The sequence below is a fragment of the Mastigoproctus giganteus genome, chromosome 7 (genome assembly GCF_048544385.1).
Source record: "Mastigoproctus giganteus isolate SK-2022 chromosome 7, ASM4854438v1, whole genome shotgun sequence".
Lineage (NCBI taxonomy): Eukaryota > Metazoa > Arthropoda > Arachnida > Uropygi > Thelyphonidae > Mastigoproctus > Mastigoproctus giganteus.
In genome coordinates this window covers 182,280,370-182,303,449 of record NC_143581.1, presented here as the reverse complement: position 1 = coordinate 182,303,449, position 23,080 = coordinate 182,280,370, and the positions used below count along the sequence as shown (strand labels likewise).

The following is a 23,080-nucleotide window of genomic DNA, read 5'->3' as shown; positions in this document are numbered from 1 at the left end:
TAAAGGGGTGGCTGAGGGGGAGAAGACAGAGAGTGGTAATCAATGGAAACTGCTCGTCGTGGACTAATGTTATTAGTGGAGTCCCTCAGGGCTCAGTGTTGGGTCCATTATTGTTTTCTGTATTCATAAATGATATTGATGATGGTATATCAAGCTTAATGTCGAAGTTTGCAGACGATACAAAGGTAGGCAGAGTTGTCAAGGACACTATGCTGCTGCAACAGGATCTGGAAAGGTTGAGCAGATGGGCTGAGAGGTGGCAAATGAAATTTAACATTGACAAATGTAAAGTACTACACATGGGAAACAGCAACCCCAGAGCAACGTATCAACTCTGTGGTACTACACTGACAGTGGTAGAGAATGAAAGGGACCTGGGGGTGGTTGTGCAGGCAGATATGAAGTTCTCTGAGCAGTGCAGACGGGCTGCAAGAGTAGCTCATGGTGTATTGTCAATGATATATAGGAATTTTTCTAGCAGGGATAAGGAGGTGATTATTCCCTTGTATAAGGCAATGGTCAGGCCACACCTAGAGTACTGTATACAGTTCTGGAGGTCTCATTTCAAGAAGGATGTAGAGCTGCTGGAACGAGTACATAGAAGGGCAACAAGATTAGTGAATGGAACAAAGGGGTGCTCTTACGAAGAAAGGCTTAAGTTTTTCAAATTACGGTGTCTGGAGACTAGGCACCAGCGAGGTGATCTGATAGAGGTGTATAAAGCCTTGAATGGTTTGAGCATGGGCATAAATTCAAATTGAGAAAAGGCAGATGTAGGATAGACATGCAGAAATTTGCCTTTAGCCAGCGGGTGGTTGGTTGGTGGAACAGACTTCCATCTCTTGTCGTGGAAGTTGATAGCCTAAATAAGTTTAAGGCTCAGCTGGACAGGTATTTTGAACGAACAGAGGGGTGAAGTGGAAGCGGTTTTTTTTTTTTTTTTGGCTGATGCTGCATAAGCTTGCTTTCTTGCATCAAATGCCTCTATTAATGCTAATGCAATGCTAATGTTATTTCTCTGTATAATTGTTCATTGTACTCATCAGAGACATTAGGCCTATAACACACCCCTGCTCTCAATTTTGCTTTCCCAGTGCTTACGGCACACTATAAACTGACTCAACATTGCACTGTCCACCCATGTTGACTGGCTGTGCTTCCTTGGACTTTGTGTTTCTTAACTGACAGCATAACATCTCCTCCCTTACTATCCTGTCTATCCTTTCTGTATGCATTGTACTACCCAAATTCGAATTCTTCATTCCTTATTGTTGTGTGACACCATGTCTCCGATATCTCAACAATGTCTGCCTTCAATATCTTAACCAACACCTCAAATTCATCAAATTTATTTATTAAACCCCTAATATTGGTGTACATGCAAATATACATGCACCTATTCTTACTCTTAATTATTCTAATGCAGCCCATGTATTTACTTATTCCATGATGACTCCCAGAAGTTTTTGAAATCCTCAGCACCTTGCTTTACAGGCTGCTGCTCATTCCAATGGAAGCAGTGCAAGAATCACTTTCACCTCTGCACGTGGCTACCATTAATCTATTATTCTGTGAATCCCCCCAAGCTAGCAGTTTTCTGACTCACCTAACACTGCCTCAGTAGCATCAGAAATGTTCTTGCACCCTTTCTATTTAAGTGTATCCCATCCCTGTAGAAACAATCTCTCCTGTTAAAAAGCACACGCCATAATGAGAAAAATTTACCCCATGAGCCTTGCACAAAAAGCTCCAGGGCCAAATTGATTGACACGGCTCTCATCATATACTCCCTCCTATTGTATCTGGGCAGAATTGCAGACACTTTCAAATTTAACCCTAACTCATGGCCTTTTTTCAACATTGGCTTGTACTTGCTAAGTTGTTAATCCGCAGATCTCCTACTCTTCATATCATTAGTGCCAACATCTACAACAATATCACCCTTTGTACACTTAAAAGATGATATCTGCTCTACAATGTCATCTACTTATGTCCCTGGAAGACATACCCTGGTCCTGTTCCTCCTATCCATTTTGCACAATATGTTTTCCTTCTCCCTGACAATAGAGTCACCAGCAAGAACTAGCACCTGTGGGACCATTGCATTCTGCCCTGAAGATTTCTGTTATTGTTGTTAGTATTGTTGTTGTGTGAATTTTGTGTCACGATAATTACCTCTTTATTAGTACTGTTAATTTTATTCAAAATTAAATTTACATAAGTTTATTACAAGAAGAGCTTTTATATTTGAAACAAAGGCATTGTTGAATAATATATTATCAAATGAAAGTTAAACTCCAAATAATACAAATATTAGTTTGTTACCTGTTAGGAAAAGAATATTTTAATGCAGGATATAGCAGTAAAGAAAAGACAGCACTTTTCTTTTTGTGTTACTGCAACAGGATCTATAAAAGTTGGGCAGATGGTCTGAGAAGTGGCAACTGAAGTTTAACATTGACAAATGCAAAGTACTGCATATGTTAGCAGTAACCCCAGAGATATGTACTAACTGTGTGGTACTACACTTAGGGTGGTAGAAAATGAAAAAGGCCTGGGAGTAATTGTGCAGTTAGATATGAAGTTTTCTGAGCACTGCAGACAGGCTGCCAGAGCAGTTCATGGGGTGTTGTCAATGATATACAAGAATTTTGGTAGCAGGGAAAAGGAGGTGATTATCCCTTTGCATAAGGCAGTGGTCAGGTCACGCCTTCAGTACTGTGTACAGGTCTGGAGGCCTTATTTTAAGGATGTAGTTTCTTGAGTGAATACAGAGAAGACTACAAGATTGGTGAGGGGAATGAAGGGTTCCTCTTACCAAGAAAGGCTTAAGTTTTGCAAATTGCAGTGTCTGGAGACTAGGCACCTGTGAGGTGATCTGATTGAGGCATATAAGACCTTGAATGGGTTGGGTAGGCTCAATTCTGATGGAATTCTTCCGCTTGCCCAGATTTCTAACCTGAGAGAGCATAAACTCAAATTGAGGAAAGGCAGTTGTAGAATAGATGTGCGGAAATTTGTTCTTTAGCCAGTGGATGGTTAATCTGTCCACAATGACAGATGGAACAAACTTTCCTCTGTCATTGTGGAAGTTGATAGCTTAAATAAATTCAAGGAGGAACTGGACAAACTTTTAGAGGGAAAGGATGGGTCAAATGTTTTTTTTTTTTTTTTTTTTTTGGGTGATGCTAATTAAGCTTGCTTCACATACCTCTGCTACTACTACTAATTTATATAAATATGGCCATGGTGGTCTTATTATTTAACTTTTTAACCATCTAATAATCTAACATTCTGTCTATCTAATTTTGGATAACATTGTTATCTAAAATTAGATAAGATTAGATTATTTTTTGCTAAATTTTATCTTTCCTTGATAATAGAATCCTCCAGTAATGTTGCATCATTATGCTGTATTTACTTTCAGCTTTTGTGAATGAACTAAAGTCCTGTTTTTTTGTATTTTATAAATAAGTTACATATTGTGAAAACATTTAATCTTCCAGCTGTCACATGGTGTCTCACAGACTTTTTTTTTTGAATATTTCTGTTATTTATTTATTATTATTTTTTTTATTTTACAGTAAAAGCATATCCTACCCTGTACATTTTCCCGCTGGTATTCTGTAAATGATGATATGTTATTTTCTGTTTTCATTTTGATTTATCCAAGTTACGAGAGATTACAAGACCCCAACCTTTGCTTGGGGTCTTCCATGCACCACACAGCAGATTGTATTTTTGTTTTTGTAATTATCAGGAGTGCACAAGTACTGTACTCTCGTCCAACCACTATTATTAGTGGTGGGTACTAATTAACTACCCATATAATTAATTATGGGTGATATAACTGCACCAACAGCATATTATAATTTTACTCTTTTTATCTGGTGTGTACATTTTTCTGAAAAAAATAATTTTTTTTTTTTTTTTTTTTTTCAAGAGGTATTTTTCTCATGAAAGGCCAGAAATTGGGATGGGGTATATAATAGATGATTAAAAAAAAAATCTGTGCAACACCAAGGAATTAAGAAAAAGAAAAGTGGAATAAATTATGTAAATCCTAATTAATAAAACACCATTTCACTTAAACAAAAAACACAATTTAATTTTAAAAAAAAACAGTGTTTGTCAGACACCATGTTATCCTTTTAGGGATGCAACCAATTAAAGATTAATTGAATTGAATATAATTCTGCAGCGGCATATTAAGAGAATTTTTAAGCACTCTAATAATAATTAACTTTCTCTTGTTTAATAAAATTATTTCTGAGGTAAATTTCTAAGTAAATTAAATTGGAATGTTAGGTTACAACAGATCTTCACCATGGTTGTACCTCTTCTCATACTGGAACTTCAGCTTCTGCCCCACTAGCTGCTGGAATTTGTGCTTTAGCTTTGGAAGCTAAGTAAGTTAGCATTTTTTTCTCTTAAATAATAAATCCACATAATTAAAAATAAAATTATCAGAAATATACAAATACACATTTCATAATTTACTTGAGGAGGATATAAATTCTTAGAATCTCATAAAAATGAGATACACTATCCTCCCAAAAGTATTTGGATTTCAGTTATGATGGAGCATGTGGATTTTTAATAAGGAAGGTAACCAAATAGCAGTTGTGAAGGACCTAATCAGTCCTTGAAAACAACTTGCATATTAATTGTTGGTCCAGTGCTAATGGCTGACACTTTCAGTACCTTCCTAAATATAGTCAAAGTTTATTTGAGCAGTTTCAGAAGTGAGCAGTTATTGTTTATTTAGAATCATATATGCAAAGAACTTGTCAGGTACCACATAACTATTTACAATTTTCTTTTTTGTTTTTCCACATGCTTGTTTCAATTTCAGTGAAGTGTTAACAATACATTTCTGAAACGGAAACTAGCAGATTGGCTGACATCTTCTGTAGAAATTGGATACTTTTTTTGTTTGTTTAACTATTGTACAATGTGCTTTTTGACTCAATTATTATTTATCTGTTTATTCTTTTATTTGATAAAACATGAATACATGCATAAGTTTGAATTTTTTCATGCTCAGTGATTTTCTGAACTGGAAAATGGAAGTAACTGTTAGTTTCATGTTTATATTTTATGACTAATGATTTTTTTATTTTTTTTTTATTTTCCCCAGTAGAATTAATAAAAGTTTTGTTTCATTTAAAAAAATCACATTTTAGAAGTGTTGCAACCATTAGTAAAAGATTATGCATTGGTATACTTCAATCAAAATTCAAAAAACTTTTTTTAGAAATAAAAAACAAAAGTTGAGCACATTTTTAGTGCTGTGCAACTGTGTTTGTTACAATTAAACTGCTGAGTTAACAATATGTGGGCCCACTTTTGGCTTACAAAACTGCATAGCTCCTTCATAGACTTTTGAGCAGTTTACATTGACAGTGTATCTAGAATACTATTTTTTTCCTGATTCAATATTTCATCTCATCACAAGAAAGGTAATTAACAGGTTCATATCAGGATTCTAGGATAGCCTGTTGTGAAACTTTCCTCAAACCTGTGTGTGAAAGTCTGGCTTTGGATAGAGCATTATTATTTTAAAAATGAAATTCCTAGTTCCACAGAATTGGGAGAGTGTAGATAACAGAGTTGCTCAGATTTTCAAGAATCAGTATGACAGTGTGTAAACCAGGCATTATCCAAACCCAAACTGAATCACCAGACCAAACAGTGGGCAGTGCACTATCCCAGATGACATTTTGAAAATTTCAAATATTATCTGGGATTGCAATGTTGGTCTATGTTGGGATTGTGAACTTCAACTCTCTCACAAAACTGAGCTACATAACTTCCTATGAACAGGCATACATTCATATACAATTAGTAGTAGTATTAGTAGTGGCATGTGATGCAAGAAAGCAAGTGTATGAGCTTATGCAGCATCAGCCAAAAAAAAAAAAAAAAAAAATCACACCATTCTCTCCAAATGCCTGTCCAGTTCCTCTTTAAATTTATTTAACCTATCAACTTCCACAACGACAGATGGAAGTTTGTTCCAGCAATTAACCACCCGCTGGCTAAAGACAAATTTCCGCACATCTATTCTACATCTGTCTTTTCTTAATTTGAATTTATGCCCCCTTAGGTTCATAATCTGAACAAGTGGAAGGATTCCATCAGAATTCAGCATGCTCAACCCATTCAAGGCCTTATACACCTCAATCAGATCACCGTGCAGGTGCCTAGTCTCCAGCCACTGCAATTTGCAGAACTTAAGCCTCTCTTGGTAAGAGGATCCCTTCATTCCCCTCACCAATCTTGTTGCCCTTCTCTGTACACGCTCAAGTAAATCTACATCCTTCCTAAAATGAGGCCTCCAGACCTGTACGCAGTACTTAAGGCGTGGCCTGACCATTGCCTTATACAGAGGGACAATCACCTCCTTCTCCCTGCTAGCAAAATTCCTATACAGTGGTACCTTGGATTACGAGTAACTTGGTATGCGAGTGTTTTGCAAGAGGAGCAAAAATTTTTAATAAATTTTAACTTGATAAACGAGCGAGGTCTTGCAATACGAGTACAGTCAGTCCTCGTATAACACGTGTTTACACTACACGAATTCGATCATACACGATTTATAAATAGGGGAACAATATCTTATATAACACGAACCGAATTCGCTTATGCACAGTTAGCCTTTGTGTTTACAAGAAATGGCAGTCGAACGCAGAATCACCCCGACCGAACGCAACCCGATAGGAATGAAGAGAAGATTTTGAAAATGTATTTATGGTTTTTTATATCAGTGAAGGGGAAACACATTTCACCTTAATAACGTAAAAACCAACAATTCTAGCTAGTATAATCGCAAATGCAATTAGATCGAGTTTACTACCAGTTTATAACAGATTCCATTAGCAGAAACGCAACTGGAAATTGTTTTTATTGTTTTATGGTAGTAACCCCTAGAAATGTGCTTTAGTAAAATGTGATGTGTTAATAGTGTATCTCTGCCTTTACGGTGTTGTTTATTCAGTTGCTAAACGCGCGCAGCTTTGTTTATGTGTATCAAGCATGCCTCCTCGTTTTGTAATAGTGCGAGCAATGAATCTGATTTCCGTGAAATCCTCAAAAGGAGGCAAAAGCAAGTGTCATTGGAAAGATTCCTTGTTAAAGTCCCACAAAAAGAAAAAATCAACAGATAGCAGTGATTTCGTTAGAGACAGTGAAAGTCGTCCTACCCAATAATTAATAAATTCGATTGCTTTATGTATATTAAATTTAAATATTAAAAATATAAAAAGGTATGTATTTTGTATTAATCATTTTTACAGTATATGAATATTTTTGATGAATCTGATTTCCGTGAAATCCTCAAAAGGAGGCAAAAGCAAGTGTCATTGAAAAGATTCCTTGTTAAAGTCGCACAAAAAGAAAAAATCAACAGATAGCAGTGATTCCGTTAGAGACAGTGAAAGTCGTCCTACCCAATAATTAATAAATTCGATTGCTTTATGTATATTAAATTTAAATATTAAAAATATAAAAAGGTATGTATTTTGTATTAATCATTTTTACAGTATATGAATATTTTTGAGTTTTGGAACAAATCATCTGGGTTTCCATTATTTCTTATGGGGAAATTCGCTTTGATATACGAGTGCTTTGGATTACGAGCACGTTTCCGGAACAAATTATGCTCGCAAACCAAGGTACCACTGTATATCATTGACAAAACCCCATGACCTGCCCTGGAAGCCTGTCTGCATTTCTCAGAAAATTTCATATCTGACTGATTTCTTTTGACATCTGGAACAATTCTGCTATGCATTCTCAAACAATTCACACATACTCAGTAGGGAATGTAGTGTCCTTTGGCACATATGTAGGCTTCGTGCCAATTCCACATTGTGATCAAGATGGTTAATATGCCAATAAACTCTTAACCAACCAATACATGAGCTGGATTGTAGTGGGACGTGGAACATGTAAAGTAACACCTAATCCCATAGAGAATATGTGGAATGTGTACTATCTCAATTGGGCTTAAATACAGGGAAAATGAAAACCAGTCTGTTTGCTTGAGCCCACTAATCTCTGCAAATCATTTACCAAGAAATAGTGTTGTTGGACATTTTGAGGAAATGTCTCCAATTTCATCTGAAATATTGAAAAAAGAAATCAAGGATTTCATCCCTGTATCTCCTGCCTGCCATTGAAATTGACAGACCCTCCTGAGAAATCTGCAAGTCAGTGCATCTGTAGAGAGTGTTTCTTGCACATACCATGAGTTCCTGCTTCTAAACTAATCCCATTTGACAGTTTAACTAGGCAGGTGCTCCTTACAATATATACTTAGATCAGTGTATACAGTATGCCCTCGTTAATTCAATATCAAATTATTCAAAATGTGATGTATTTCAAAGTTGCTACCATTCCTTGACCAGTGATAAAGAGTTATATGCATTTTAGTACAGATAATTCAAAATATGTGTACAGTAAACTTTGAAGTCTGAATTGGGTTTGCAAATTGGAAATAACTTTTCTAATTTGAAAAGACTGCCGAAATCAGCTACAGTGAAATGTCATTATAACAAAATTGAATGGAACTATAATGAAAATTTTCTAGGATACAACATATATATATGTCATCTTTAAAGTTTACATTTCTGCCATCTTTCCCAGAAAAAAAATGTACATATATCCATTGAAATGTACATATTTTTTTCAGTTTTACATATATCCTAGACTGTATATTACATATCATGTGCAAAATCTTTCATATTGTTGCAGATCCATGCTACATGCATGCATTTAATCCATTTTGTGCACACTACTGAGAGCAAAATATGCTGATCATTAACAATACAAAAAAAAAAAAAGAGAGAGGTGATTTCCAAATGTAAATGCTGTATACAGGTAGTTCCTGCTTTACGAGTTCCCAGGTTTATGAGTTTTTTTTTTTTTTTGTTTGTATGAGCTTATGCAGCATCAGCCAAAAAAAAAAAAAAAAAATTTTTTTTTTGTTTTTTTTTAAGTATCAACAAAATTGAAAACACAAACATTAATTGCAAAAAATGAATGTTAAACATTCATAAATATTGTATTTCAAATCATAACATGAGAACCCCACTCTACAATATTAATCCCTTCCAGAGACACCATTGTATTGTGAAAATATTATGACGTGAACCCAATAACAAATTGTTTTTTGGTAATTCGTTCCACAACCTTATAACTTGAAATTTTCACTAGATAACTCTCTAAAAGGTCGTTTTTATAGTGTAAATTGTATTAGTTACCAATTCATATCATTAAAATGCACTACACTTTCATCATTATCATATGTTACTGTTATAAGAATCAATTTTGAACGCCTTTGCGATATTTTTCTAAAACACATTTCTGGAGGTGACCTCCAGAAATTGGTATTGACTACCATAAAACAATAAAAACAATTTGCACTTTCCAGTTTAGGGGCTTTTCCGTTAGTGCAATCAATTATAAATGGGTACTAAACTCGATGTTATTGCATTTGCAAAAATACCGATAGCTGGAATTGTGTGGTTTTTTACGTTATTACGGTGAAATGTGTTTCCCCTTTACTGAAATCTTCAATCATATAAAAAACATAAATAAATTTTCAGAATCTTCTCTTCATTCCTTTTTTTTTTTTTTTTAAGCTTCATAAACTTGTTACTCCATGCAAATCATGTTAGTTGCAATTTGTGTGTTCTGTTAAAAAAATGCTTATGCATGCTATGAAATTTAAAAAGAAAAGAGAAGATTATCTTGGAAATAAATGCCTCTTGAAGCATTTCTGAAGAAGATTACTCCTTGTGCAACAAACCAACGAGTGCCGAGCCAATAATGAGTGATCAACGAGTGTACATTTAGTTGATGATTATGGTGAAGAATAAACATTCTTTAACATTTGTAAGTCTTAATAATTTCTCTATTATTATAATTTGCATGATTTTACAGGCTACATTTTCATTTCTTTGGATAAATCAATCATTGTTTAAACATAAACTAATTAGCTAACTAATTTCATTGTTGATAACGTAACCCTTTTTTTAACATTTTGTCTATGGGAAATAAATTCCTGCTTTACAAGCATGCACGTGTGCTAGGAACAAATTAACTCGTAAAGTTGGGAACTACCTGTATGCATGCATATAGAGCATATACATTAGCATTGTTAGAGGCATGTGATGCAAGAAAGCAAGCTTATACAGCATCAGCCGAAAAAAAAAAAACATAGTATGGTACTTAGTAGTACAGTAGTATATATTTAATTTTTAAGGGATCCACTTGCTGAAATCGTATACTACTATTTATACCTCACATTAAAAAAATATGTACACATATTGGACAATCGCAAAACCCACACCGGAGGCATTGTTCAAACCTGCAACCTTTATTTCATTTCCTCTACGTTACCCACTGGACCAATCTGGCAGTATGGGTTATCATGCTGTGGAGATTGTAGGGATCAGAGCTATTGTATTATTGAGTGGCATAGCTAGGGCGGGGGGTGGTCCACCTGGGGCGGCACTTTTTTGGGGGCAGCACATTTCACGTGAGACACAATTTTATTTTTCGACGATTCTTTTATTTATGTTAACTTAAATTGAATTGATATTCAGAATTATAGAGGACAAGCATATGATAATGCTGCTGTGATGGCTGGTCAACATACTGGCGTTCAGAGATGCATCAAGGAAATTAATGGAAAAGCAGAATTTGTCACATGTACAAATCACTCGCTAAATTTGGCGGGTGTACATGCAGCTTCTGTTGCTGTGATTTCTGTTACCTTTTTTTGAACTGTGGAATGTTTGTCCATGTTTTTTTCTTCCTCAACCCATTGCTGGGATATTCTGACTTCAGTCACTGGTCAAAGTGTCAAGCATGTAGTAGAAACTCAGTGGAGTGCACGGGGAGATGCTGCGAGTGTTGTAAAAAAAAAAATTACTCGAAAATCTTAAGTGCTGTAGAACATTTCAACATGCCAGGTCAGACACTGGCATGTTGCTTGTTGCATTACAATCGTTTTCCTTCCTGTGCTTTCTTGGCCTGTGGGAATTCATCCTTCTAGAAATTAACGACGCACAAGTCTACCTCCAAGCCAAAGGATTGAATATATAACAGTGTGACATAAAACTCAAGGCTTTAAAAGCATTTTTAACTGAAAGTACGGATGAATTAGTTAACAATTCAGTAGCTTATACCAAAGACATTTGTGATGATCTGGGGATAGTCATGGATCTTCGGTGTAGAAAGAAGAAACTGATGGCAGGTGAAGAATCACGAGATGCTGAATTGTCATATGAAACTGAGTTGAGGTGAGAAATGTTTTTTTCACTGGACAGAGTGATCCAAGAAATCACCATGAGATTTCAACAGCTTCATGTTCTTGCTGAAAAATATGCCTTCCTTACTCCATCGAATCTTTTGAATGATGAATATGAATGTCAACTAAATCATGATCACGATGACATAAATAAGGAAGAGTTCCTCATTGAGAGAAAAAGACTTCAGAGTTTTATTTCTGTTGCTGCTACGCAAGATGAAACAGAGACGTGGAAGGACGGTCCCCTTGAACTTTTGCAATTTATTCTAAAATACAGTCTCGAGAACTCGGTTCCAAATATTGTAATACTACTGCGAATTTTCCTCACAATTGCTGTAAGTGTTGCTAGTTGTGTGAAAGTTTTTCTAAATTAAAATCGATTAAGAATTACCTAAGATCTACAATGAGTACCTTGCATTTAAGAAATCTTGCCATATTGTCTATGGAACAGCAACTGAGTGATGAAATAGACTTTCATAATGTCATCGACGATTTTGCTAACAGAAAAGCAAGAAAAATAACATTTTAGAATGTTGGAATTACTAAAAAAATAAACATAGTGTTTTAATTTATTTCCCTATATGTCGTTTTAACTTTCTGTAGTATTTTTGGTGTATTGAGAGGGGCAGCAAACTCAGGGACCGCCCCGGGCGGCAAAAGCTCTAGCTACAGTACTGATATTATCTGATAAAAATAACAAATTATTCCTAACAAATTATCCTAAGTATTTAGGCTATGGCCTTCAAAAAAAAAAAAATAGGATTTTCAAAAATCTGGCATGTGCTAGGATATGAGGTCCCAAGGATATGAGGTTCTGCTGTATTTGTTAAGAAATTAAAGATATGAAAATTTTATTGTATATCTTCATATTCAAATTGAAAAATTCGAACATTCTGCAAATCACTTTTTTTTTTCCTTTTTTGTTGTTATGCTTTATTTTAGTGTATAGTTGCAGCCATTCTTTTCCTTTGAAGCAAATTCCGTGGTTAGCCTTTTCCTTAAATAGCTAATTATTTGTACACACATCTACCATGCACCCACACACTACACACAAAAAAAGATATGGTTGTATACAGCCATGGTAAAATTCCCCAACTGTAATTAAACACTTTTATTCCAGCTGTTCTAAAGTGATGTCAGACTGATCACTGGCTCATGCAAATGCTGTATGACCATCTTATGCGTCTTTAATTTTCAAGAGCAGCCCACACACTAAGTTCACTGAATAAGTGAAATACTAAAAAAAATTGGAATGTCACCTTTTTGCATAGATTGTGATCAGATTATGCAATAAAGATATCATAAAATATGGATACTCTCTCTTTGGCAGATATGTACAGTAATAAACAGTATAACACAATTTAACATACAGCATGTACACATCAAGCTGTATGATTAGCAGAAATGAAAATTGATTGAATTTCTCCATAGTGAAATTGTTGTCATTGTTCTCACATTGACTAAATTAATGTGTTAATTGTCTGTTCACAAATATCTACCACAACATACATTTTAAATAAATTTTGAAAATTTGGTACAACGTTGATAAGCATTTCTAACTAAAAATGTTTCTTAATAGTGATGTATCCTGATCCCTGAACTTTGAATTAATGGGGTTTTACTGTATTGGCTACCACTCTGCAGTATCCCATTTTGCCAAGAGCCACTGTGCATGTTCACACAAAGTGCACCATGCTTGTTTGTGTTCTTTAAATGAATAGCAATACACCCTAGTAGGAGAAATGCTTTCCTGTAACTCTTGCTCTGCAGTTTGTGTTATTATATGTTATACATAATGACAAATATTAGGAGCTGTAACATGAGCTGTTGTTGCACCTGGGGATCAAGAACATTTTCCTCTGGTTTTGTGACAACAGTTTTGAATCGATCCACAGCCAAGATACCATCCTGGAATTTACATTGAGCCACCTTACTTCACACTTCCCTGCTTCTAAATTTCCCATCTATCAACAGAATGTTACTGTAAGCAATCATCCAAATAGTAGGAGGGGCAAATGTATACACCATATAAACAAAAAAATATTTGGACACCCTCCATGAATATTGTGCACTATTCCGGAAATCTCCCATACATTCATATCAGCTCAGGATTACCAGTAAAAAAACTCATAAATCTGCCTCTGCAGCAGCAGTATGGATCATGGATTGGAACTTACAGACTTTCAACATAAGATGATAGTTGAGTGCCTTGAAAGGTTACAGATGTGATATCAATTCTAGTGGGATCAATCCAAGTTCAATAGTGATAACACCATTGAACTTGGTCCATTGGTGGTAAAGCCCATGTCCTACATGAATGTTTTGGAAACTTATGAACTACTTATGCTTACACTGTGGAAGTTCTACAGAAATGGGCCCTATTGATGTCAGCATAGCAACACCATGTCAACAGTCCTATACAAGCCTGTTGTGGATGGTGTTATTGATTACAGGACTGTGTGTTATTGAGAAGCTGGACTAACCAACTTTTCAATGACATTATCCACAAAATAGCAGCTCATTGCCCAGGCCTCAACTTCATTAAACACCTGTAGTGTGAATTGGGGTGCCATATTAGGCTGCAGCCAAAACAGCCTTCTTCTAAACTGGTTCTGTCAAGGGCTTAGCAGGAGAATTGGAAATGAATTCAAGCTGACACCTGCTGGAAGTTGGTATAAAGTATTTCCATGAAAGTTAAAGCTGTCATATGGGAAAAGGTGGCTCTACTACCATTAGGTTTTTAAATTAAAAGCCCCTTTTATAATTATTTTTGTGCATCAAAATATTTTTTTTATATGGTGTTAAGGCACTCTGCCATCATATAGTGCTTAAGCACTTTTTAAACCTAATTTCAGCTCATAGAATACTTTTTTTCTTTTTTGTTCATATTATTCAGCAAAAAATTGACTTGGAGAGATATGCAGCACATTGTTGTCAGGACTGCCAAACCAGCTAACCTGTTTTCCAGAGATTGGAAGACTACTGGAGTTGGAAGGAATGGTAATATTCAAATAATTCATTGTGGTTTTGTGTATTTCTCGATATATATTGAAATAATTTAGTCATTCATCTGTGATGTTTGTGGTTAAAAATCAATTGATCAGTAAATCAATGATAATATTATAGCTGAGCCATTTTTTTTTTAATTTTGCAGCTTTGTTATTATTATTATATTTACACCCTTTCTCCCTACTTTTGAATTTCTTTACCAGACTGTAATATATATTCTTATAAAACTGTGTATCAGATATTAAACATCAATCATTATCAGACATCACATGAAGGACATTGTGGAATAGCATATAGTAGTGCAGTATTTAGAGTTAACTGCCATAAATAGCAGTGATAAATCTACATGTTTGAAATAGAAATAAAATATGCACATTAGCACATAAGGTTAAAGTCAGAATTTTAGATAAATATTTATAAATACAAAACGTAATGGTGATAAATACCTGTGAATGAGAAAATAGTAATAAATATCTGTGATCTGCCTTATGAAATTGAAGTTAGGAATGCTAAATTTTGTAAATGGTAACAAAAATATTTGTTATGCATATAAGTTTAGAATGGTGTTGACATGAGACACAAACTAGTCATACGTGAAAGCCCATCAGATTGTGTCTATAGAGAATGAAAGCGATAGGTAGAAAAGATGAAACTAGTCTGTTTGCTTGATTCCATTATCCTTAAGAAATTATTCACCAATGAATAGTATTGGTAATTGAGTAATTGTTTCCCATTTGCACCTGAAATAATTGAATGAAATCAGCAAAAGAACAAAGAAAATTTTGAATGTTTAACATATACTATTAATACAATATAGCATAATCTAATTAAGAATATGTACTAGAGTATCAAATAAGAAAATAAAGATTGTACATTTTGCATTGATTGATGAGTGTAGTAAGATTGATTTAAATTGCTGTATGGACAATAATTACTGCATACAGTAGCACATATGTACAGTATCTCTGGTCTATACATACTCATATATATCAAGTCAAACTGCACTATTTCAATGGCAGAGTATGTTTGAAAAGCACAGTATAGCAGTTAATTCACTTTCACAGTTAGACTGCACTTGAAAGAAACACCGTACAAGTTCTAATGGCGCCTCCGCAGCCAGGTGGGCAGGAGCAGCAGTGCATAGCACACGCTTCTTGATTAGACCGGGGTTCGAGCCCGTGACCACCAAATACGGAGGATGCGGAAAGGTCAGGGAATGACCACCGCATATCCCCGGAGCAATATGGCCTTAGTTGCTAATGCTCCTAAAAACCAAATAGCAAACAAGTTCTAATCCTTGATGAGAATCCTTCGACGAAACTTCTTGTTCAACCACTTGTTCCTCTTCATTCGTGCATATCTTGAAATGCCGATCTACTTCCACTTCAGCATAGTCTTCAAAACATATTTCCCTCTAAGCAATGACACATCCTCAAATTTTTCACTATTATTGGGCTTTTCTTCACAATTAATAGTTGAAAAAGCATGCAAAGTTTCATTTGTTGCATCACTCATGATGACAAATCCAGCATGTTTGAAGCAGCAGTAGTAGTAGTAGTGGCATGTGATGCAAGAAAGCAAGTGTATGAGCTTATGCAGCATCAGCCAAACAATCCCTTCTAAATGTTTGTCCAGTTCCTCCTTAAATTTATTTAACCTATCAACTTCCACAACGACAGATGGAAATTTGTTCCAGCAATTAACCACCCACTGGCTAAAGGCAAATTTCGGCACATCTATTCTACATCTTTTCTTCCTCAATTTGAATTTATGCCCCCTTAAGTTCGTAATCTGAACAAGTGGAAGAATCCCATCATAATTCAGCGTGCTCAACCCATTCAAGGCCTTATACACCTCACAGGTGCCTAGTCTCCAGCTGCAATTTGCAGAACTTAAGCCTCTCCTGGTAAGAGGATCCCTTCATTTCCCTCACCAATCTTGTTGCCCTTCTCTGTACACACTCAAGCAAATCTACATCCTTCCTAAAATGAGGCCTCCAGACCTACACGCAGTACTCAAGGCGTGGCCTGACCATTGCCTTATACAGAGGGACAATCACCTCCTTTTCCCTGCTAGCAAAATTCCTGTATATCATTGACAACACCCTATGACCTGCCCTGGCAGCCTGTCTGCATTGCTCAGACAACTTCATATCTGACTGCACAATTACTCCCAGGTCTTTTTCATTTTCTACCACCTTAAGTGTAGTACCACACAGTTGGTACATTTCTGTGGGGTTACTTCTACCTATATCCAGTACTTTGCATTTTTCAATGTTAAACTTAGTTGCCACTTCTCAGCCCATCTGCCCAAATTTTCTAGATCCTGTTGCAGTAACACACTGCCATTACTGTCATTAACAACCCTGCCAACCTTTGTATCATCTGCAACCTTCGATACTAAGCCTGATATACTTTCATCAATATCATTGATAAATATACAAAACAACAATGGACCCAACACCGAACCCTATGGGACTCCACTAATAACATTGGTCCACAAAGAGCAGCACCCATTGATTACCACCCTCTGTCTTCTCCCACTTAACCATCCTTTTATCCATTGTAGCAACTTACCCTTAATACCATTCTGCTCCAATTTGTACAATAGTCTTCCATGCTCAACAGTGTCAAAAGCTTTTCTGAAATCCAAATATATAATATCAAAATTATTTTTTGCATACAGTTCCTTTGTAACCACATCATAATATCCTATGAAATTTGTCAGACAAGACTTTCCCTTAACAAACCCATGCTGTGTCTGAATTATTGCTGCAATCTTGTCTAGATGATCCTGCAATGCATTTTTATCCAGTGACTCCATTATTTTACCTGGAACAGAAGTTAAACTAACTGGTCTGTAATTATTCGTGTCACCCTTCGGTCCCCCTTTGTGAATTGGGGACACATTTGCACATCTCCAGTCTATGGGGACCTCCCCTGAGTCCAAGGATGCTCTCATAATTATGGCTAAGGATTTGCTTACTTCCTTTGCCACCTCCTTTAATATAACTGGATAGATCCCATTAACCCCAAGTGCCTATCTTATGTTTAACTTGAACAATTTCTCCCCCACTTTGTTCTCAGTTATTACAAAATCATTAAGCACCATGTTACAATTTGATAACCTTGTGGCATTTTCAAACCTTAACTCCTCATGTGTGAATGTAAATGCAAAATTCTCATTCAGTTTGTTATATGAGCAGGACAATCAACATTCAAACCATCGATATCAAGTGGACCAATCAGACTCATCCCCTTCCTTTTAGAGTTTATATAAGTAAAGAAATCCTTGCTGTTTTTCTTAGCATCCTTTGCCAAAGATTTCTTGTAATCTGCCTTTGCCTTCCTAACCTCCTTTGTGACTTGATTAGAGAGTAGCTTATATATATCACAGGCGTCTGTTTCACCTGATAATTTATGTGCATCCCATGCATTTTTCTCCTCTGCCACGAGTCACATTAGTTCATTTGACAACCATTTACGCCTAAAACTTGGACAGTATTTCTTAATAGGTATGAAATGTTTAGTAGCTTCCACTATTAATTCCTTGAATGCTTCCCACTTATAATTTGCTGTTGGTCACATCATCATCAGTTGGTCCCACTGTACAGAATTTAAAAACTGTCTGAGACCACTGTAGTTACCTTTACGGAAGCAAAAACCCCTTCCTTTACCCCTGATGGCAATTATATCTTTAAGTAAATCCCACATCAGTACATTGTGATCACTGCCACCTAGCGGTTCCTTTATCTGCAAATTCTTAATACACGAATGATCACTGCTGATAACCAGATCAAGAGTATTACCCTCTCTGGTTGCTTCTTGAACATGCTGCTGCAGAAAACAATCATCCAATAAATCCAAAAAGTCTTACTAGTGTGTGAGTGACCAACCCACAAGTTCCAGTCTGTATCTGGGAGGTTAAAATCCCTCATTATAAGACATTCTGAGTTACTAGCCCACTCTATTTCTGTGTACAATTGTTCATTGTACTCATTCGAGTCATTAGGCCTATAACACACTCCTACTCTTATTTTTACTTTCGCAGATATGTCACACCAAACTGACTCAACAGTGCACTGTTCATCTATATCAACTGGATGAACTTCTTTTGATTGTATGTTTTTTGTAATTAACAGCATAACACCTCCTCCCTTCCTGTCCTTTCTGTACATATTGTACTCCCCAAATTCCAGTTCTGCATTCCTTATATCTGTGTGACACCACATCTCTGCTATCCCAATAATATTAGCCTTTTATGTCTTGACGAACACTTCAAATTCATCAAATTTATTTTCTATACTTCTAGCATTGGTATACATGCAAGTATACATGTACCTATTCTTATTATTAGTTACCCTAACACATCCCATATACCCACCTGTTTCATGATGACTGCCATCAGTCCCTGAAACCCTCAATACTCCTCCCTTCAGGCTGCTGCTTATTCTAATAGAAGTAGTGCAAGAATCACCTACCTTTTAGTCTGTGAATCCCCCCAAGCTAGCAGTGTTCCGAACCACCTAACATTGCCTCAATAGCATCAGCAAATATTCTTGCACCCTTTCTATTTAAGTGTATCCCATCCTTGTAGAAGCAGTCTCTCGAATACATTGCCGCAGACAACTACATTTTCTGCGGAAAATTGATTTCGTGTTATGTTTTGCTTTTGAGACAGCACAAATTTGTTTAGCAAAAATTGTTGAAGAAGTCAGCATTCTTCAACAATTTTTCTTCAAAGCACTGGATTACACTTTGATCAAGTTGTTCAAGAACTAATATCATATTAAGCCACAGGTACTCAACAGTGATTGCATGTAGGCCATTCACTTGGCAATAAAGGGTGCAGTTATCTACAAACAGCAAAATTTTTTTATTCTCCACAGTCATCTTGCAATCTGTTTCTGAGCCATTCTTCTCAGATTTTTGATGACATCCAAGAGCCTTTTAGTTTGCTTGATACATAGTTGGCAGCATCTTCAAACCTAGTATTGCGGCTTCTGGGCTTTCTCAATGTGTAATGTGAGAAAGCTTCTCTGTACCGGATATGTTTTCTGCAAATATCTGGCACACAGTAATCCATTGTTTCCCTCTCCCCACTACCACCACTGACATTTGTCACATTCAAATGTTAGCATTTTATCCGGTAGTAAATTAAAAAGAAAAAAAGAAAAGTAGTTTCATCAGCATTGGAAATTTCTGGTCATTTGTCAACATTTTTTAAATGATTCTCCTTCCATTGCTTCATGACTTAAGTGTCGATGGCTTCACTTTTGCTGCACACTTTTTTGAAGACAATCCACAATGAGACTTAAATTTCTGTAACCATCCAATGAATGGTTCCAGAAATTTAATGAATGCTGAAGCCTTTAAATCTTCAGCATTCATCCAGAGTGCAAACAGTTCATCCTTAAGGCGCCTCCGTGGTCAGGTGGGCAGGAGCAGCAGTGCATAGCACACGCTTCTTGATTAGACCTTATCCCTGCTAGCAAAATTCCTGTATATCGTTGACAAGACACCATTAGCTACTCTTGCAGCCTTTTTGCACTACTCAGAAAACTTAATATCTGATTGCACAATTACCCCCAAGGTCCTTTTCATTCTCCACTACCCTGAGTATAGGTATTACTCAAAACATCAAAGGCAGATATTGTTGGGATATCAGAGACGTGGTGTCACACAGATATAAGGAATGCAGAACTGGAATTTGGGGAGTACAACGTCTACAGAAAGGATAGACAGGATAGGAAGGGAGGAGGGGTTATGCTATTAGTTAAAAAACACATAAAATCCAAGGAAGTGAAGCCAGTTGACATCGCTGGACAGTGCAGTGTTGAGTCAGTTTGGTGTGACATAAGCATAGGTAAATCAAAATTGAGAGTAGGAGTGTGCTATAGGCCTAATGACTCTGATGAGTATAATAAGATACTGTACAGGGAAATAGAATGGGCCAGTAAATCAGAGAGTCTTATAATGGGGGATTTTAATTTCCCAGATATTGACTGGAATTTGTGGGTTGGTCACTCACACACTAGCAAGGCTTTTGTGGATTTATTGGATGATTGTTTTCTACACCAGCATGTTCGGGAGGATACTAGAGGGAGTAATACTCTTGATCTGATTATCAGTAGTGATTCTTCATGCATTAGGAATCTGCAGATAAATGAACCACTGGGTGGCAGTGATCACAGTGTGCTGAAGTGGGATTTACTCAAGGAGGTAACTACCATCAGAGGTAAAGGGAAGGGTTTTTGCTTTCGTAAAGGCGACTATGATGGTCTGAGACAGTATTTAAATTCTATACAGTGGGACCAACTGATGATGTTACCAACAGCAAATTCAAAATGGGAAGCATTCAAGGAACTAATCTTGGAAGCTACCAGGCTTTACATACCAACCAAGAAATATTGTTCAAGGTTCAGGCCTAAATGGTTGTCAGATGAACTAATGAGACATATGGCAGAGAAGAAAAATGCATGGGATACATACAAATTAATGGGTGACGTGGAAGCCTATGATAGATATAAGTTGGTCTGTAACCAAGTCACAAAGGAGATTAGGCAGGCAAAGGCAGATTATGAGAAATCCTTGGCAAAGGATGCAAAGAAAAACAGAAAAGAGTTCTTTACCTATTTAAACTCAAGAAGGAAAGGGATGAATCAGATTGGTCCACTGGATGTTGATGGTTCAACAGTTGAGGATCCAGCTCAGGTGGCTAACAATCTAAACGAGTATTTTGCATCTACATTCACACATGAGGAGTTATTCAGGAAGGGGTATGTCGTAGGTGAAGTAAACATTGGCAGTGAGCTAGATGATTTTGTAATAACTGAGAGGAAAGTGGAGGAGAAATTGTTGAGGATAAACATAAAAAAGGCACCCGGGGTGGATGGGATCTATCCAGTTATATTAAAGGAGGCAGCAAAGGAAGTAAGCAAACCCCTAGCCATAATTATGAGAGCTTCTTTGGACTCAGGGGAGGTACCCATGGACTGGAGATGTGCAAATGTAACCCCAATTCACAAAGGAGGATCAAAGGCTGACACAAGTAATTATAGACCTGTTAGTTTAACTTCGGTTCCGGGAAAATTAATGGAGGCACTGGTTAAAGAAGCACTGCAGGATCATCTGGACAAGAATTCAGTTATAGCTCAGACACAGCATGGGTTTGTTAAGGGCAGGTCTTGTCTGACCAATTTGATTGGATACTATGATGTAGTCACAAAAGAACTGGATGCAGGGAATAACTTTGATATTATATATTTGGATCTTAGAAAGGCTTTTGATACTGTTGCGCATGGAAGACTGCTGCACAAATTGGAGAAGTGTGGCATTCGAGGCAAATTGCTGCTATGGATAAAGGGATGGTTGAGTGGCAGAAGACAGAGAGTGGTAATCAATGGACACTGCTCAACGTGGACTAATGTTATTAGTGGAGTTCCTCAGGGTTCAGTGTTGGGTCCATTGTTGTTTTCTGTATTTATAAATGATATTGATGATGGTGTATCAGGCTTAATGTCCAAGTTTGCAGACAATACAAAGGTTGGCAGGGTTGTTAAGGACACTACTGATACTATGCTGCTGCAACAGGATCTGGAAAGGTTGAGCAGATGGGCTGAGAGGTGGCAAATGAAGTTTAACATTGACAAATGTAAAGTACTACATATGAGAAACAGTAACCCCAGATCAACGTATCAACTCTGTGGTACTACGCTGACAGTGGTAGAGAATGAAAAGGACCTGGGGGTAATTGTGCAGGCAGATATGAAGTTCTCTGAGCAGTGCAGACGAGCTGCAAGAGTAGCTCATGGTGTCTTGTCAATGATATACAGGAATTTTTCTAGCAGGGACAGGGATGTGATTATTCCCTTGTATAAGGCATTGGTCAGGCCACACCTTGAGTACTGTATACAGGTCTGGAGGCCTCATTTCAAGAAGGATGTAGAGCTGCTGGAACGAGTACAGAGAAGGGCAACAAGATTAGTGAATGGAACAAAGGGTTGCTCTTACGAAGAAAGGCTTAAGTTTTGCAAATTACAGAGCCTGGAGACTAGGCATCGCCGAGGTAATCTGATAGAGGTGTACAAGGCTTTGAATGGCTTGAGCATGCTCAATGCCGATGGGATTCTTCCTCTTGCTCAGAATAATCACCTGAGAGGGCATAAATTCAAATTGAGGAAGGACGGATGTCGGATAGATGTGCGGAAATTCGCCTTTAGCCAGCGGGCAGTTGGTTTGTGGAATAGACTTCCATCGCTTGTTGTTGAAGTTGATAGCCTAAACAAATTTAAGGCTCAGCTGGACAGGTATTTCGAACGAATTGAGGGGTGAAATGGGAGTAGTGGTTGTTTTTTTTTTTTTTTTTTTGGCTGATGCTGAATAAGCTTGCTTTCTTGCATCATATGCCTCTACTAATGCTAATGCTAATGCTAATAGTACCACCCAGTTGATACGTTACTCTGGGGTTACCATATGCAGTTACTATATGCTACCCATATGCAGTACTTTACATTTGTCAATATTAAATTTCAGTTGTCCCCTCTCAGCCCATCTGCTCAACTTTTCCAGATCCTGTTGCAGTGTTGTACTATCATTACTGTCATTAACAACCTTGCCAACCTTCATATCATCTGTAAACTTAAACATTAACCCTGATATACCTTCATCAGTATCATTGATAATACCGAAAACAACAATGGATCCAACACCGAACCCTGGGGGACTCAACTAATAACATTAGTCCAAGAAG

General features: G+C 36.7%; 1 protein-coding gene across 1 annotated transcript in view; it reads left to right on the top strand.

Moving 5' to 3' along the window:
* Window positions 1-23,080, top strand: part of LOC150083376 (proprotein convertase subtilisin/kexin type 4-like) — a 372,395-nt gene that overhangs the window by 169,111 nt on the left and 180,204 nt on the right. Inside the window, exons 9-10 of the mRNA XM_090378003.1 lie at window positions 4,309-4,409; window positions 14,217-14,320. Of these exons, the coding sequence (XP_090234129.1) occupies window positions 4,309-4,409; window positions 14,217-14,320 (205 nt within the window). The remainder of the gene's footprint in view (window positions 1-4,308; window positions 4,410-14,216; window positions 14,321-23,080) is intronic.